At 40.4% G+C, this 18420-nt stretch overlaps 1 protein-coding gene across 4 annotated transcripts in view; it reads right to left on the minus strand.

Moving 5' to 3' along the window:
• The window catches only part of LOC116463211 (estrogen receptor), a 311141-nt gene extending 293164 nt beyond the window's left edge, over positions 1 to 17977 (minus strand). For all 4 annotated transcript variants that reach the window (XM_058434502.1, XM_032146206.2, XM_058434501.1 and 1 more), the window contains exon 1: positions 17526 to 17977. In XM_058434502.1, coding sequence (XP_058290485.1) covers positions 17526 to 17977 — 452 coding nt within the window. The remainder of the gene's footprint in view (positions 1 to 17525) is intronic.
• Positions 17978 to 18420: the final 443 nt, after the last annotated feature.

Raw genomic sequence — 18420 nt, forward strand, 5'->3', positions numbered from 1 at the left:
TGCTCTGTCACCCAGGCTGGAGTGCGGTAGCATGATCTTGGCTCATTGCAATCTCCACCTCCCAGGTCCAAGTGATTCTCCTGTCTCAGCCTCCCAGAGAGCTGGGATTACAGGTGCGTGCCACCACACGTGGCTAATTTTTGTATTTTTGGTAGAGACGAGGTTTCTCCATTTTGGCCAGGCTGGTCTCAAACTCCTGACCTCAGGTGATCCACCTGCCTTGGCCTCCCAAAGTGCTGGGATTACAGGCATGAGCCACCATAACTGGCCAACAACACATTTCTAACCCTCACTCTGGCTCATACTCTCAAACATGCCTTCTATCGTGACTCTGGGAATTCTTTAATGGCCTCAGGTTAGGACTGAGTAAAAGGAAATATTTTGAGGACCTGAGAATTCTCATTTCCATTCCTTTCCCAAAAAGACTTCAGAGAATTTTCCCCCAGAAAATGGCACAAGTACAGTTAGTTATCTGGCCTATATTCCAATAATTTCTGGAGCATTTCCTTGTCTCACTGTCTCCCATGCATATCCTTTTGTTCACAACATAGCCCTGATTTCTTTACAAACCCAACCACGTATTAGAGAGCCCCAGTCCCATAAGCCTGCTGTAGCCATGAATCCCTTGTGCGGCATGCCATCTCCCAAGCCACCAGAGTCACGATCAAGCTCTACCAAGGCAGCCACTCCCAAAGTGTTGCAACCTGAATAGGTAGAGGAGGGGAGTGCAGATCTCTTTAATGTTTATCTAGATAGGAGGTTTGCTTTTGTCTTCTAAATCTTTCACACTTCAAAAAGCATTTCAGAGATTTATTTCTCTGAAATACTCTTTTCTGAAATCCAATTAAAAAATAAGATAATTTCCCCAAGACAACAAAGAAAGGTGCTATTTTTATGATACTCATGATCTTACTCATTCACAAAAGTTACCTAATCCATAGTTTTGAAAGCCAGAATTCTTTTTTTCCTTTTTTTTGAGATGGAGTCTCGCTCTGTTGCCCAGGCTGGAGTGCAGTGGTGCAAGCTCGGCTCACTGCAACCTACACCTCCTGGGTTCAAGCGGTTCTCCTGCCTCAGCCTCCCAAGCAGCTGGGACTGCAGGTGTGTGCCACCACGCCTGGCTAATTTTTTGTATTTTTAGTAGAGACGAGGTTTCATCATGTTAGCCAGGATTGTCTCAATCTCCTGACCTCGTGATCCATCTGCCTTGGCCTCCCAAAAGCAAGAACTCTTTTTTACCAGATTCTATTTATTGATGTTCCCTTCATACATTGTAACATTTTCCCTTATACTTTAAGTATCCTTCTTCTTAAATGTTAGACCTAAAACCATAAAAACCCTAGAAGAAAACCTAGGCAATACCATTCAGGACATGGGTATGGGCAAGGACTTCATGTCCAAAGCACCAAAAGCAATGGCAACAAAAGCCAAAATTGACAAATGGGATCTAATTAAACTAAAGAGCTTCTGCACAGCAAAAGAAACTACCATCAGAGTGAACAGGCAACCTACAGAATGGGAGAAAATTTTTGCAATCTACTCACTGACAAAGGGCTAATATCCAGAATCTACAATGAACTCAAACAAATTTACAAGAAAAAAAACAAACAACCCCATCAACAAGTGGACGAAGGATATGAACAGACACTTCTCAAAAGAAGACATTTATGCAGCCAACAGACACATGAAAAAATGCTCATCATCACTGGCCATCAGAGAAGTGCAAATCAAAACCACAATGAGATATCATCACGTGCCACTTAGAATGGCGATCATTAAAAAGTCAGGAAACAACAGGTGCTGGAGAGGATACGGAGAAATAGGAACACTTTTACACTGTTGATGGGACTGTAAACTAGTTCAACCATTGTGGAAGACAGTGTGGTGATTCCTCAGGGATCTAGAACTAGAAATACCATTTGACCCAGCCATCCCATTACTGGGTATATACCCAAAGGATTATAAATCATGCTGCTATAAAGACACATGCACACGTATGTTTATTGCGGCACTATATACAACAGCAAAGACTTGGAACCAACCCAAACGTCCACCAATGATAGACTGGATTAAGAAAATGTGGCACATATACACCATGGAATACTATGCAGCCATAAAAAAGGATGAGTTCATGTTCTTTGTAGGGACATGGATGAAGCTGGAAACCATCATTCTCAGCAAACTATCACAAGGACAAAAAAACAAACACCACATGTTCTCACTCACAGGTGGGAATTGAACAATGAGAACAGTTGGACACAGGGTGGGGAACATCACACACCGGGGACTGTTGTGGGGTGGGGGGAGGGAGGAGGGATAGAATTAAGAGATATACCTAATGTAAAGGATGAGTTAATGGGTGCAGCACACCAACATGGCACATGCATACATATGTAACAAACCTGCACATTGTGCACATGTACCCTAGAATTTAAAGTATAATAAAAAAAAGAAAAACAAAAACAAAACCAAAAAATAATAGTCATTTCAAAAAAAATTATCCTTCTTTACAATTAGCAATAATTACAATTATCTGAATGACAGCAATGACATTGTATGTATAATCTAAACCTATGTCATCTATTATAATCAATAATAATGACAAAAATAAGGATGCAAATTCTACATCAGCATGCCTCCTTTCCTGGTAGAAAAGCAGGTGGAAATGGGCACCATAACAGAAAACCTCCAGCCTTCAAAAAATTAAGCCCATTAAGCAGAAAGGCAGCATGGCTAGGGCTACCAGATGTAACCAACAAAAATACAGGATATTCAATTAAATTTGAATTTCAGATAAACAACAAATAATATTTTAGATAATATTGCATGGGACAAGCTAAAATGTTATTTGTCATTTAACTGAAATTCCAGTTTACCTGGGCATCCTATGTTTTATCTGACAAGCCTACATATGATTCTTCTAAGAGAAGGCAGCAGAGATGCACGAATCTGGCTGCAATTACAGATCTGAGCTCAGGACAATAGGAAATCATCACACGTTTAACCATGCTTTTCTCATCAAGAGACAAAAGTCTGTTTTGGACATAATTAAGCAACTTTGAAGATGCACTAAGTCTTGGGCCAGTGGGATATCACATTAGGTTACTGTTCCTGTTTACTAAAATTATGTAGGAGTTTACAAAAAAGAAAAAGAAAAAAGCTAATGAACCTTCTGATTCACGTAGCTTAGGTTACCAAAAAGAAACTCCCTCACCTTTAAGAACTCCCTGGCACAGCATCATGAGGCGTGCAGCTTTCATTTCTCTTTCTCACTTCCTCTCCACCTGCTGGGGCTCTCCTTCATGGAGATTCAATTAGAAAGGTTTAGCTTGGACTTCAGGAAGATTTAAAATGATCATCTTCCAAGGAGAAAAAATATTGACTTAGAAAAAGTTACCATTGACCTAATCTTCCTGTGTTTAGCATCATCTGTCTCCAGGGAATCACCAGAATGCAGGATGCTGAGCAAAGCCTCTCAGAGTATCACGAGGGGAGTGAGCTTTGTTTTCAGCTCCTTGGAGGAACTCATTTTGCTGCAACGATCTTGATAGTATTTTCAAAACCAGAAGAAAATACATTCTGGCCTTCAATTTTTTCACCAAAAGGAAATATGAAGGACAATCTCAAGAAGTCCATACTAACTTCACCTACCTCAAATTGTTTTGCTTCTACATGTATAAAAGTCATAAAATATTGATATCAAGAACATATTAATTCCTACATTATCTCCTTACAGCACTGTGAATTGTAAGATTTTTTCATATCTCCTTTTACAATTTTTTAACTGACAATTCTAGCAGTTCTTTGACTCATTTAAAAAAAATCCAAGTGAAAAAAATGCTATAGTTTTGTTTAGTTATAAATTCTATCCTGATAAATATATATCTCTACAGAATAAGTTGTGTCATATCATCTTGGTGTAGTACAGTTACAACCCACCAGCCATGCCTTTCTTTAACACATGTAACAGGGACATTAGTTATACTTCCGACATATGGGTCCATCAATTGCCATTCTTATTAAACTTTCATTTCATTTCCTGGAACAATATTAAACTACAAGGGGAAAATTTAATAGTAAACAGTATATAACCAACATCGGGCTTAGTCATTAGTCTCAGAGAAGACACATGTTTTTCAACATGTGGACCAGGTAACTAAAAATGTCTGTCATAACCTGGCTGCTAGATCAAGCACAGATCAAATTATTTTTTTAATTCTGTCAATACTAAAGTGAAATATCTATAATGAAATAATGCAAGTTCAATTTTCACATTGGTGATAGTGGACTAAAAATAGCACCCAACTGCTTCAGAAATCTGAAAGGAGACAGTGTAAGTCTCCAGGGAAGTCTGGCAAGGTCACTCCTAACCTTTAAGCCCTGGAAACAGAAAAGAAGAAAAGGGAATCTTCAGTACCAAAGTAAACAAGGTATGGTTATTAAATTGACAGTAAATAATCTAAATGGAAGTATAGGAAATAAGTCATCACTAGAGAACTAACACTGATTTGACAAACAGAGGTTAAAAATTCTCACATGAACCATATACCAATTAAACAGATGGCCTGTCTAGACAGGCATGGCTGGGGCATTCACTTTAGCCATCATTATAATGTTGTAGTGACCAGAATTAGGTATTCTGCCACCCTGCTTTGCTTGAGCTTCTACTATAAATGCTAGAACAGTAACAATGAGTATGGCATGGTCTGATGCCCTCCGTGAACAGGAACTGGCTATTCCTCCATCTATTAGGTGTGAGGTAGTGGTCAGGAGTCAGAACAGAGGATCTAGTCCTGGTTCTGTCTCTACCAGCTGGGAAACCTTGGGGGAAGTTCCTTCACCTTTCTGGACTTTGATTTCTTCACCTGGAAAATATAAAAGGTAGGATTCCATCATGTCTGAGGCACCTCCTAGATGACAATACTGTGATTTTATGATGTTATTTGTGCAAAGGGAGGATTGCACCAAATTACACTATAATTTTACCCAGATTTTAAGTTCTCAGATGGGTTTCACATGCAAAGAAATTCCTAAGGTTGCTATCATCTAGTCTTTGTAGAATTTCATTTATTGGCTCCTGATATCAGAAGGAAAAACATCCCCCTACTTAATGGAAAACTGTTTAAACATGCTTTTAGCAAGGATCATAAAAATAGCTATTTCCCATAAAAATAAAAGAAGCAGCCTCGGGACACAGTCTAAGATGAAAGCATTGTCACAACTAAAATAAAGAAAAGGAATTAACAAACCAACTGCAAAGTAAATTGATCAGCAACAGAAAAATCCTGTCAATTTCTCTGCATAATGTCATTGGTTAAAAGCTTAAGCTCCAGAGTCCAAATTCTAGATCTAGAATCTCTAATTCTCCAGTACTGGTTGTAAGACCTTGGGCAAGTCACTTCCCCTCTCCAAGTCCTAGTTTCTGACTCCCATAAAATGAGAATAACAATAGTACCAGCCTCTTATGAGAAATGTAAGGTTTAAACAAGATGATCATGAAGGTTTTCGGCAAGGCACCTGGTACATTGTGTTCAAAAAACACTAGCTATCAGTGTTCTTCAAGTTATTTCTCTGATTCTTAACAATTTACCCTTATTTTATTAATTCAATATTCAGCTCTGTAAGTTAGTAAGCACTTATTCTCTCCAAGGAACTGGGCTGGAGCTCTGAAGACTACCACTCAGTTCCTCTTCACAACCTCACCTCCCCTTCTTTGTCTGGCTAAATCCTCATTCTTAAAAAATTCAGTTGAAAGGGTCACTTGCTCTGTTAAACCATTTTGACCTCCATATCAATGGACCAAGATCCTCCATCTGGTTAAGTGCCTCTCCTCAATGCTCCTGGCTGTCTCTTTTCTATCACAATTCTTATTCTACTGTTTTTTCATTGTCTATCCACTTGTCATCTCCCTCACTCAACCATAAACTCCTTGAAGACAATGTTCCCAATCTCTGTACCTACCACAAAAGCCAGTACATGATCAACATCCAGTAATGCTTGCTGAGTGAATGAATATGATAAATGAATTAGTAAATCTATGAAATTACTCTAATATGCTTTATAAGAGTTGTTCCCAACCTTTTTGGCACCTGTTCCATGACCGGTTTCATGGAAGACAATTTTTCCACAAACGGAACTGGGGATGGTTTTGGGATGATTCAAGTGCATCATATTTATAGTGCACTTTATTTCTATTAGTATTACACTGTAATATAAAATGAAATAATTATGCAACTCACCATAATGTAGAATCAATGAGAGCCCTGAACTTGTTTTCCTGCAACTAGACAGTCCCATCTGGGAGTGATGGGACACAATGACAGATCATCAGGAATTAGATTCTCATAAGAAGAACCCAGATCCCTCACATGCGCAGTTCACAATAGGGTTCGCATTCCTTTGAAAATCTAATGCTACCGCTGATCTGACAGGAGGCGGAGCTCAGGCAGTAATGCAAGTGATGGGGAGCAGCTGTAAATACAGATGAAGCGTCACTTGCATGCCCACCGCTCACCTCCTGCTGTGCAGCCCAGTTCCTAACAGGCCCCAAACCAGTACGAGTCCATGGTCCAGAGGCTGGGGACCGCTGCTCTATACATTAATAAAATCTATTCCATAGAGAGGGAAGACAACTCTATTTACAACTAAAATGAAAGGAATTCTCTGGTGATTACAGTAAAAGTACTGGGAAAAGGTTCTGTATGCACATAATGCACACTGAACAAATGACAGGTGGAAAATTCACCTGGTAGGGATAGCATTTGAGCTGGACCTTGACTTCTGGGTAGAATCAGCCTAACAGAGATGGAACAAGAAGAAAGAAGGGTACATGGTACAGATGAAGATCACTATGAAGAACAGAAGTAGGAACATGCCATTTAAACATGGCTCTTTCAACAAAAGCTTCTCGCAGTAATAGTAGGAGATTGATTGGAATCAAAGTACAAGGGCTTGATTACCACACCATGGAATACACATGTTTTCTCTGACTGGCCTGAGGTCTTTCATGCAGAGGAAGAACCAGATCAGGTTGGGGAGCATATATGATATATGTACATATATATATTATATATATATATATGTATATCAGGTATATATATATATGTGTGTGTATATATATATGTGTATATATACACTTTAGGTAGTACATTCTAGTAGCTTATGATTAATTAGAGTTTGAAAGCTCAAAACCTGAAAAGCCAGTGAGGAACTCCTAACAGCAATAAGAGAAAACTGACCCCGTGTAGAGAAAGGCAAGAATGACATGACAGATATCTGAGAGGAAACTTCCCATCAGTGTTTTTAAGATGTTCTAGAAAATGACCAGTACTGCACTGTTGTCAACTACAGTCATTCAATCTAAGAACTCTAGCAAAAGAATGATTCTACAAGTTATTTGATAACTTTGCTAGCTATTCCCTAATATCAAACACAGGCTTCTTAGAAAAGGGTTGGACCCTTGACAGAAAAGCAACATTGGTTTCATTGATCACAATTGCTGAGAATCAAACACAAAGAACCAAGATCCAGAGAGCCCTGGGACAGGGGTTAATAATCCCTCATTGTGTGGAGCCCAAAACCTGTTAGTCAAGTAGTGTGGGCACTAGAGACCCACATTCACTTCTCACCCAAACACTCGCATTTATACATATCTCTGAGATTTTGAAGACTTGCTTTCAGCTGCTTATTCTGAGTTCACGTGAGGAAATGAGTGGGCTTGAGGACTGAGGACCGGACACCATGGGCTTCTATACTAAGCTGGAGTGCCTGAATGCCACTTTCCTCATCCATAAATTCATCTTCTACAATGCAAAATTGGACTGGGGAAGCATTAAAAACAGTATTCTATTTATGGAAAGGATTTTGCAAATACGTCAGAGGGAGGACATGAGGAGAGCTTTAATTGAGTCCTCCTCCACATTTAAGACTGGTTCAAGGATTCAAACTTATAGAACTTTCCAACCATGCAGGTGGAAATTTTATGCAATCAACAATTGTACTGATATTTGGGATTTTATAGTTGTATCAACAATGCTAGAGGTTATGTGTACCACTAACAGCCTGAAGTGGTGGCAACTCTCTGATGAACCAGAAGGAAAAAGAACCCTATGAGGGAAGATATGAGGGCCTAAATTACCTTCAGTTATCTAAACACTTAACAAAAATCGAATTATACAGGCTAACTGGCACAGGTGTCTGTTTGTGTCCACGTTTTAGATTGCTTCCTAATGTTATCTTCATATCTGGCACCAAAAATCTGCATCTTCATACTCTTCAATCTACCTTCTTTGTATTTATTCCACATCAAATGCAACGGCCAGTCTTGAAACTTATTTTGGAAAGCTGAGGAGTAGAATTGAAAGCTACTGTGATCTTTCTCCCCAGCACTCCTTTTACCCTCTGCTTCTGAAATCCAAGAGGCCCAAGGAAATGAAGACTTAGAAATCTAGCAGACCTGGGTTTGAATAGTGCTCCTCGTGGTTAGAACACAGCAAAACCTTGAGGCACATCACTAGTCTCACTTCCCTCCATGTCTCCATCCTGAAGACTTGGAAATATCCTCCATCTAAAGTTGCAGGAAGAGTACATGAGCTTTAACTGCAAATCAGTGAGAAAAGCCCCAAAATTTGTTTTGTTTGTTGTTTTTCTTAACTACTGACTCAAGCTTCGACCCAGAGCAATTGTCAGAACTGCTGAAATACGGCCTGGGTCTCAGTAGTTTTTTAATCATCTGGGTGATTCTGAAATAATCCTTGATTTGGATATTCCAACCAAGGTGAAAAAGACGTCCTTGTAGATGCTCCCTAAGTACGAGCTTCCAACTCCTTCTTTCTCCCTGTTCCCGTTTTTCCAAATCACAGAAAAATTCCTTCCTTGCCCTCTGTACAGCATAACTTCTCCATAAGCTACTTACCTTACCATAAGCTTCAATTAATTCCCTCTCTGGGATTGCTTCAGTCCACAATACTTAATGCCCCTCACTCTTTTTATTGATTGATTAATTTTTACTGATTTGGAGTATCTTTGTTTTTGTTTTTGCTTTTTTGTAGATACAGGGTCTCACTGCGTTGCCCAGGCTGGTCTGGAGCTCCTGGGCTCAAGCAATCCTCAGTGCTGGGATTACAGGCATGAGCAGCTGCATGCAGCCAAATTTGAAGGTTTTTTTACAGTTGTTTTGTTTTGTTTTTGTAGCACAGTACCTGGCATGTAATAAGCACTTCAAGAAATACTAGCTTCCTGCTTCCTTTTGGTTGCAGAAGTTTAACTTCTAATCACAATAGGGTATTAAAGCTAGTCACTTGAAGGCAAAATAAACAAATATAGGGACATTCCAGACTTGTAGAGAATTCCCATACTCACCTTCTTCAGGGTATAGTACTCAATTCCCTTCCGAAGCAGTAATAAAAAATAATGGCTTGCTATGTGCCAGGAATGTTAAAGCCCTAGACATCTATGAATTTGTTTAATCCTCAAATCATCCAAATGATGTAGCTTTTACAGATGAGGAAACTGAGGCACACAGTTAAGCAATTTGCCAGTGATGACAACTACACAGGAGTCATGCCAGAATAGAAATATAGCTGCTGGCTCCCAGACCTGTGCTTTCATCACTCTATTATATAGAATCGGTTCTCATTATTCATGGTACTCATGTTCTATAAAGTCGCCTCGAACACTGAATTAGCAAATACCGAACCACTGCATTGAGAGGAAAACAGGGTAGTTTCCTGGGAGCCTTTGGTTTACAGCATTTTTGCCAACTCATTAATACATAACCTTGTTTTATATGTTTTTCTGTTCAAAAACACTGTATTTAACATATCCTGTTGATTCACCATCATTGAACTCATGGCCAACAGCACTGTAACTCATGCCTGAACAAAGCTTATCAAACACGTATTTTCTCTTAAGACACGTCAGAGCCTTGCTGCACTTAGAATCCCTAGACAGTACTCCAGGACTATGCTTAGGGGCCATTTTAAACAGCAAAATCATCAACAGGGATTATGAAAATGCAAAATCGTAACACGAAGTAGATCGCAAGAGGGACACTTGTTTATAGTCTGAAAGCTGCAAGGAGAAGTGAGCCTTGCTCAGCCTCAGCTGGGAACATATACGTCAGATAAATTTTTTTGCCATTCCACACGTGTCTGCAAAGGACTGAGAAAGCACCGTGAGTATCGACTCGAAGGTTACAAATAAACGTCAGTAAGTCAGCGAATCTGCAAATACAGAATCCATGAATAATGAGGGCCGACTGTACTTGGGATGCTGTGTGGAGTCCTCTTTCTACTTTTGTTCCTGAGAAAGAGAGATTCGCAAACTTCCCACATTCTTCCAGTGGCATCTAAGGATCCCTTCCTAAATGGCCTTTCTCCCAGCCAATAGACTGAAGCAAACCATGTCCCTGACGCTTCCTGCCCACTACCATCCATTCTTTCAACCAACAGCTTCTCCAGGCTTTCACGTGCCATGCACTTTGCTAAGAGCTTGAGGGAAGTACAGCAATGAAGAAGACACGGTTTCTGTTTGGACCAGTGCTCAGGGATTCCTCCTATTAAAAATCAAAGAGGCTTCCGAAAGCCCTACAATTTTTTCCCTGTAACTAAAGAAAATAGCTTCTCAATGTAACTAAATTTTATCTCATACGCAAATTGGAATGTATACCCTTTCACTCTGAATTGCTTGAAATATTCCAGGAGAAATAAATACAACTCTGTGTAAGGTCTTCTAAAAAAGCAGAAGTCAAAGTCACCAGAAAGAACCTTTAAAATCAACTATGTTTCTGACAATGTTGCTTTCGAAACTGTTAGCCCACCCCCGCAAAATCACCATTGAAAAATACCTTTGTGGTGTAAGTAAGATTAATCATGAATGCACTGAATGTTCAGAAATGAGTGTTTTTGTTTTTGTTGATTAAGTGGGAAGTTACAGTTAGCAAAAATGCCTTGTACACGTTCACATGGATCTAAAACTCCTGAAACCAAGTTTACTGGGAGACAACAGTCAAGACTACACTGTTAGTTTACACATGCAGGAGATTCTGGTATTAGAATCTTACCTATTCACGCTATAAGACTTCCCAGCTGCTAGGTGCAATGCTGTTGCATGAACTGCTGGGAAAACAAAACCACACTTTATATAGTCTAAGGCCTCAATGAATGACTCAATTTGGAATAAGGTAGCCAAATGAATGAATGAACAAACTTTCAAAGAAATTCTACTAATTGAAATTTTCCTCTTTATTTTGTTGAAGCTTCTATCCTCAGAGACAAGAAAAACATCACTTTTTGAAACTTTTAATCTAGTTAATACCACTCTGAGTTATTACGGCATATTCTTATACTGGCTGAGGTAGGAACTCTGTTTAGCCCTGTTCCAAATTTCATTAAAATAACAGATGAGACAGGTCAATAAAGAAATAAACCAGAAAAGGTGAAAGAAAAATATCTGAGAATACACAGATGGAACAACTAAAACAGAAAAGAAAAAAGAAAGCTTAATAGAGTAAAAGAGGCCAAAAACTCTTTAAAGGGAGTTTAAACTTCTATGTAGTAGAAAATAAAGCGAATGAAACAAGAAAATATGAGAATGGACTCAAAATTCTAAAAGACCTGCAGAAGAAAGAGGAAGTACGCCAATGCAAAGATGATTATTTCTAACATCATTTAATTGCAGGAAACTAAAAGAGAACATTGTCTTTTGCTTTCAGGGCCATAAAAGAAATCCCAAGCCGCCCAACAAGTCAAGGAGCCAAGAAAACTGCCCAGGAAGTAGTGCCAGGTATGCACTAGTTGGCTGCTGGGGCCCCTAACTTGCCACTGTTTAGGAACAGGCAGAATGAGCCTGGGACCGAAGGATGGAAGACGGAACTGGAACCAAGGAGCATGGACCTTAGGGCCCGGCCAGTTCTACGGCTTCTGAGCTGGAGATGAGCATCTGAATAATAAAACTGCAGAGGTCTTCCATTCCTCCTGGGGTTGACAACATTTGGGGAACTCTCAAAAAGAACCCACCTGAGCTTTTCAAGGGCTCATCTGGAAGTGTCTAGTTCTGAACATTACTTAATGGATTTTATTAACTTTGAGTGAACTTTTATAATTTTCCCAAGTGTAATTCATAGGATCTCCAAAAAATAGAACATTACCAAACAAAGAAGTCTACTATCTTATTAAAGATGACACTTTATTTAAAGTAGATGTTATAAGAACAAACTAATCTGTCCCTCTAAATAGTTCAGAGGAGAGACAAAAAATTTTCAGTCTTGCTTGGAATTTTGGGTTCTTTTAAATTTTTTGTGTAGCAATTATAGGTACTTAATAAGTTTCTAATATTATTGGTAATATCACTATTAAAATTTTCAGACTATTAAATTAGAATTCTACAACAATGAGCCAAGTAGATTTAAAGGATTGGATTTCTGTATAGGAGGAACATCTCCAGGGTCCATAGGAGGCATCCAGAAATACCACCTACCCAAACTGAGACAAAAACTTCATTTCCATCATCATCGTCATCATCAAAATCATGGATCATTACCACTACCATATCACTTACAAGTGGGTTGTAAGAAAGTCATACTCTTTCTTATTTGCCCACGTTTCTTGAAATTATTACTTTATTAAACTACATAAAATTTTGTCAGTTGAGACCAGAATAGTTGTCATTCTATGCTTCCTTTATTTTTTGAGGTGATCTAAAAACATACTCATAATTTAAAACATTGTTGATTAATGCAAAACTTTCTTCAGAGTCCCTCCTGATATTATCCAAGGCAGAGAATTCAGCAATTATGGTTTCTTCCCTCATAAGATTAAGGATATTATAAAGGTGCTTCCCGTAACCTCCAGCCTACTTAAATCTTGGGATTTCGGAGATCAGTATGAGCATATTTTAGAGATGAAGTAGCGAACAGCTCAGACATACTTTTTTTTTTTTTTTGTAAGTGACATTACACGTCAATTCATCGGTGGAGTTTAAAATATAAAACCCCTCCATAACTTTGGTGACCTGCCTCCTTTCCATGAAGTCTCTTACACTTTCGCTTTGGCTGGTTTCAAGTGGCTGTATTTTTTGGATTAATAGAGCATCTTTCTCTGGAGTATGCATTTGGTTCTAAACAAGTGTAGCCACTCTGTTTTCCTTTTTTTAGATAAGCAAACTGAGACAGAATTAAACCAAAAGACTAATTTGCTCCTCTCCATTCAAAGTTGTCTGGAAAAGAAAGAAACGCACTTAGCACGCTGCTCTCTCTACTGGGTTCTTCTAAAGTTACATTAAAAATAATAATGAAGTCACAGGGAGTGGTTAAGATGTATTAATTTCATGCTGAGTACGGATTTTAGAAAAATATAATTAAAATTCATATATTTCCTTATGTAAAATTGTTTACACATAATCAGGGTTTTGACATTTTTTTAAATGTGTCTGTAAAATAAATGTTCTTTATGATAACCTGGTAAGCCAGGCTGCAGACAAATGTTGCAGATGGTGATAAAGATTTTACTTAAATTTGACTTTCACAGGAAAAGATTTCATATAATCATCATTCTATATTTATAACAAAATTCCTGACCACTTAAATCTGTTATTTCCCTGCTTTTTAGCCTATGAAAGCACCAAAACAAATATTAACATGTGAGTAAAATAATAAAAACACCTAATGTTTGTTTAGTTTCTATACCACTTTCACATATACAATCTCGCTTAACAAAGTTACTATTGTCTCATCATTCATTAATGGTAAGTCTGGCATCTTTTCTAGTTTTTCCTGGTATCTATGGTTCCTCCCCTTGGCAGTTTCTTACACCTGTCTTACATATACTTAAAATTATAAGAAACCAAAATTCTCAAACCTGAGAATTTTCCCAAATTATGAATGTCATAGCCTAAGTGTAATCACAAAAGTAAATAACAACTATAGCTAGGGATCCAAATTAAATGAGTGTGAGAAAGAAGATTAGAATAAGTGGCAATTATCCTTCAGGAGCTTTCTTCCAAACAGGTACAAGCCACATGGAGGAGGTGAAAATGAAATGGGGATTGAAGATGTGATTCCGTTTTCATCCGAAAATATGCTCATTCACCAGGGAATATGTGACTCTTTGGACTATTCTTAGACCAGCACAAAGTGTCAGGTAATCAGTAACAATTTAAATTAATAAAAAAGTAAGATCAGAAAGGAAGGGGGCTGAAATGTTATCTAAGTAAAAGGAAAAATGTATCAGAAACTTGAAACTTAGTCACTTAAATCTCACTTTGGAGATCAGTCTCTATTCAAAGTTGAGAAAGAGTTTTAAATGATCACCAGTGGAAAAATTAGTCATCCAAAATATGCAGACGGCCAGGATACAAATTAGCAGGGCATTGATTTTGATGCAAAAGGTTTATACATTCGCCAAGTTTTTTGGAGAAGTGAGAGATGTCTAACTTTTAACAATACTGAGTAATAAAACTGAAATAAGCATGCAGCATTAAATTCCTAATTTGAACTTTAAAAAGGATAGTTGATATAGTTAACTTCATCTTTAGTATTATTCAAAGTTCCTAAGTTGTTTGAAATCCAAAAAAGGAACCCAGGATAAGATGATTCCCTGTTTCCTTCATCGTGAAATTTTGAGTAATATCTTGCAAAATCTCAGCTTGCAAAGTAACAAATTTATATTAATAACAATTTGCTGGGACATGTGACAATCTTTCTCACATTATTATGTGCCCAGAGAAATTTTATCTATTACATTTCTTCACACATAGATGTGGCTGCATATTATGGAAGAAATGGAAGAAGGTAACCACAGCATCTCAATGCTAAATGATGTGACCTTCACATAAATTCTCTGAACATCCAGTGGGACACTCGGGAGGACAGTCCACATGACAGCACCATTCTACAATAGAAAAGTTAAGAATCAGATAGTAAAACTTACCCTAACTGACTAAAGACACCAACCTAATTTATAAGGGGAAAATGAAGACAATCAAAATAGCCTTTTGATTTGTATAGGTAAAAACAACCAGCCACTTGCCTGAATTTTTTGTTTTCTACTGAACATTTAATATTTTAGGCCATTAGCTTTCTAATTTTTTCTTTGAATTCAATCCACAGTGAGAAATACATTTTACATCACAATCAGCACACAGAAGCACGTATAATTAAAACAGATTTTCAGGAAACAAAACTTATCCTTAACGAAATACCATGCACTCTGATATTTTCTATTATATTCCTTTCCATTTTATTCCTTTTAAAAAATATTCTAGACTAACTAAACTGATTTCATGACCCTCTGGGTCATGACAAGCAGTTTGAAAACACTGCTTTCAGCCCCAAAACTTTTGAGAACTACTTAAGAAACTTAAAGTTTCCTAAAAGAGCCCAATCAATCCTTTCCTTTATACCCAGAGTCATTTAAGCAGAAAAACTGAGAGGGGAAAAATACTAAATAACATCTGTCCATATGAAGAACTTGCATAGATGCTTCTTTTCCTTGCTGGATAATAAGAGGTAGAATTCTAACAAAAGAAGAAAGATAATCCAGGAAATAAAACACAGGAAAAATCATTCTAAAACTGAATTTCCACACAGAGTCCCATTTGTGCAAGTTTTTTTTTAATTTTTAAGTTCCTTGTCTCTTTTTTATTATTCTAAGAGTGTTTGAATATCATGTAATGCAAAAAGTGTAAGATAGGGCATATTACACTGATACTACTTATCACTGGGATGATGAACAATTTTGAATAAGATGCCATCCCCTCTGTATTTGACCAGGTTCACTTTGTAATTATTAGCAAGGCAGTAAATAATCTACCAAGGAGCAGTCTCATTAGTGCCCATTGAAATTCAGCAGCATTAATTTGCAATAAAAGAACTGAAAATTAAATAGGGAAGAAAATGGTTTCTGGAGTCCATCATAAGGTTATGGAATTCACATCATCCCAGTGCCTTCCTTCACATCAAGCAGTTTTAAATGTTGTGTGGAATTAGACTTAATCGCTGTACTTTGTTCTTCCATTTAAAAAAAAAAGGTGGGCAGAAGAAATCCTTTTTCTCTGTTTTAACCCTAAATTAAAACAAGTAAAATTAATTTGAAATATGCCAACTTTTAAAAGTTTTGTTCATTGTTTGTCTTTTAAGTAAAGACAGCTTGGATCTACGTGGCTGTGGGATGCTCTAAATTTCTCTAAGGCGGCTGAAGATGCACGCTGAATACCCCCAGAATCTGCACTTCAGTATCCTCTGGGGCCAAACTGCACCTTAGTCCACCTTCCTTCTGCTGTAAATATCCCCGGAAACAGAATACTGAACAAAAACTGGTCCACGGCTTACAAGGCAGAAAGATATAGGGACACCAGTCCGGATACCAGTGTACAGTTGGGAAATGCCTAATTCAGCACCCAGCCATGTGGCGCCCTGAAGCTTCCAAACCCAGTCCGGGGTACACCTGTCCTGTGGCCACCTAGGCAGGTGTTCACCAGAAGCGCCCACCTAATCCCTCTGCAGGCCCATCAGGACAAAAAAAAAAAAAAGGAGAAACTGGGCAAGAGAAAATGGGTGGGAGAAGAGAGGGAGAAAGAACAAATCTTGTCGGGAAAAAAATTAAAATGAGGACACACAACCTTCGCCATTGAAGTCACAATGTGGTCTCCTGTGTCCTGGACCGGTCGCGCTCCTTCCACAGTGGCTGCGAGGCGCAGACCCCGGCTGACCCGCACGCCACTCCGGGGCATTCTCCCCGGGTGGGACAGGCTCGTCACTGCGCTGGCAGGAGATTATTTTTAAGCACTTGTGCTTCCATATGGCTTGTTTTAAACTCGCGGGACACCTACAAATTTCCGGCTGTCAGAAGTCACATGCCAGCAATCCGCTCCAGCGCGGACTCAGCCAGCTAACTCCGAAATCAGATCCATTCAACTCCCAATCGCTCTCTAAAGCCCCAGGACGTGGGGTGGGGAGGAGGGGAAAGCGAGTGACAGGAATCGCTTCCCAGAAAGTCATCATCATAGCTGACATATTTCCAATCAAATAGTCTAGATGAAAGGAAATTTGGGGAGCACATTAAACAAAAACATTAAAAGGATAAATAAAACTCTGCTGAGCTCTGCTAACTCCAAACACCCCCAACTTTAAATGCCAAGAGCGGGACCTTCCCAAGTGACTCAAAGCGCCCCGTGTTTATTTGCCTAGAGGTGTTTTCTCCCACAAATAACTGCTGCTTTGTCTGGTTTTCCAACGTGTGTTTTGTTAGGAAGCCCCGGGCTTTCGGGTCTGCCTCTCGCACGGACGGTAAGTGAGTGGAGAGCACGTTTTTTTCAGCTGCCCGGCGAGCGAGCTCGACTCTGAACGCAACGCGGGCTGCACGCAGAACCCCCAGGCTGGGCCGCGCGCCCCGGGCTCCCTGCGCGCACCCTCGGGTCGCACGTCCCGCGGCTCCCGCGGCTCCTTTGGCTCCCCCTTCTCCCTCCCTGCCTCCCTCCCTCCTGCCGGGCGCGGCGGCCACCCCGACGGGCGGCGCGGGCGCGGGTACCTGTAGAATGCCGGCGGGCCGGCCTCGCGCACCGTGTAGCCGCTGGGCTCGTTCTCCAAGTAGTAGGGCACCTGCTGGCCGTGGGGCTGCAGGAAAGGCGACAGCTGCGGCGGCGGGTGCAGTAGCATCAGCGGGCTCGGAGACACGCTGTTGAGTGGGGGGAAACCCCCCAGGCCGCTGGAGCCGAACGCCGCAGCCTCAGACCCGGGGCCGTAGGGGAGGCCGGTCTGACCGTAGACCTGCGCGTTGGCGGCGGCCGCGGCGCTGAACTCGTAGGCGGCGCCCTCGGGGTAGTTGTACACGGCGGGCTTGCTGCTGTCCACGTACACCTCGCCCAGGGGCCGCTCCAGGGGGATCTTGAGCTGCGGACGGTTCAGGGGCTCCAGCTCGTTCCCTTGGATCTGATGCAGTAGAGCCATCCCGGATGCTTTGGTGTGGAGGGTCATGGTCATGTCCGTGGCCGCGGGCAGGGTGCAGACCGTGTCCCCGCAGGGCAGAAGGCTCAGAAGCCGGTGGGCCACCTGGAAAAAGAGCACAGCCCGAGGTTAGAGGCGACGCAGCACATGTCCCGCTGAGATGCGAGCTCTGGCCCCGGCCCTGCCCCGGGAGCCTGCGGGTCCGGTGGAGCCGGGCGACCCGACGGGAGCAAGTGCAGTCCCAGGACGAACGCCCTCCGCCAGCTCCCGGGCTCCCGGGCCTCCAACTTTAAGTACTGGTCTTCCGAGCTCATATGCATTACAAAGGTGCTGGAGGACGGCCAGGGACTGTTGCCTTGCCCTGACATTGGCTTAAACATCACTCCAGGCACAACTCGATTTGGAGCGATCCCAAAGAGCAGCTTCCCTGAACTTTACTTTACTTGTCGTCGCTGCTGGATAGAGGCTGAGTTTCACGG

This window comes from Hylobates moloch, unplaced genomic scaffold (assembly GCF_009828535.3).
Source record: "Hylobates moloch isolate HMO894 unplaced genomic scaffold, HMol_V3 SCAFFOLD_29, whole genome shotgun sequence".
Classification (NCBI taxonomy): Eukaryota; Metazoa; Chordata; class Mammalia; order Primates; family Hylobatidae; genus Hylobates; species Hylobates moloch.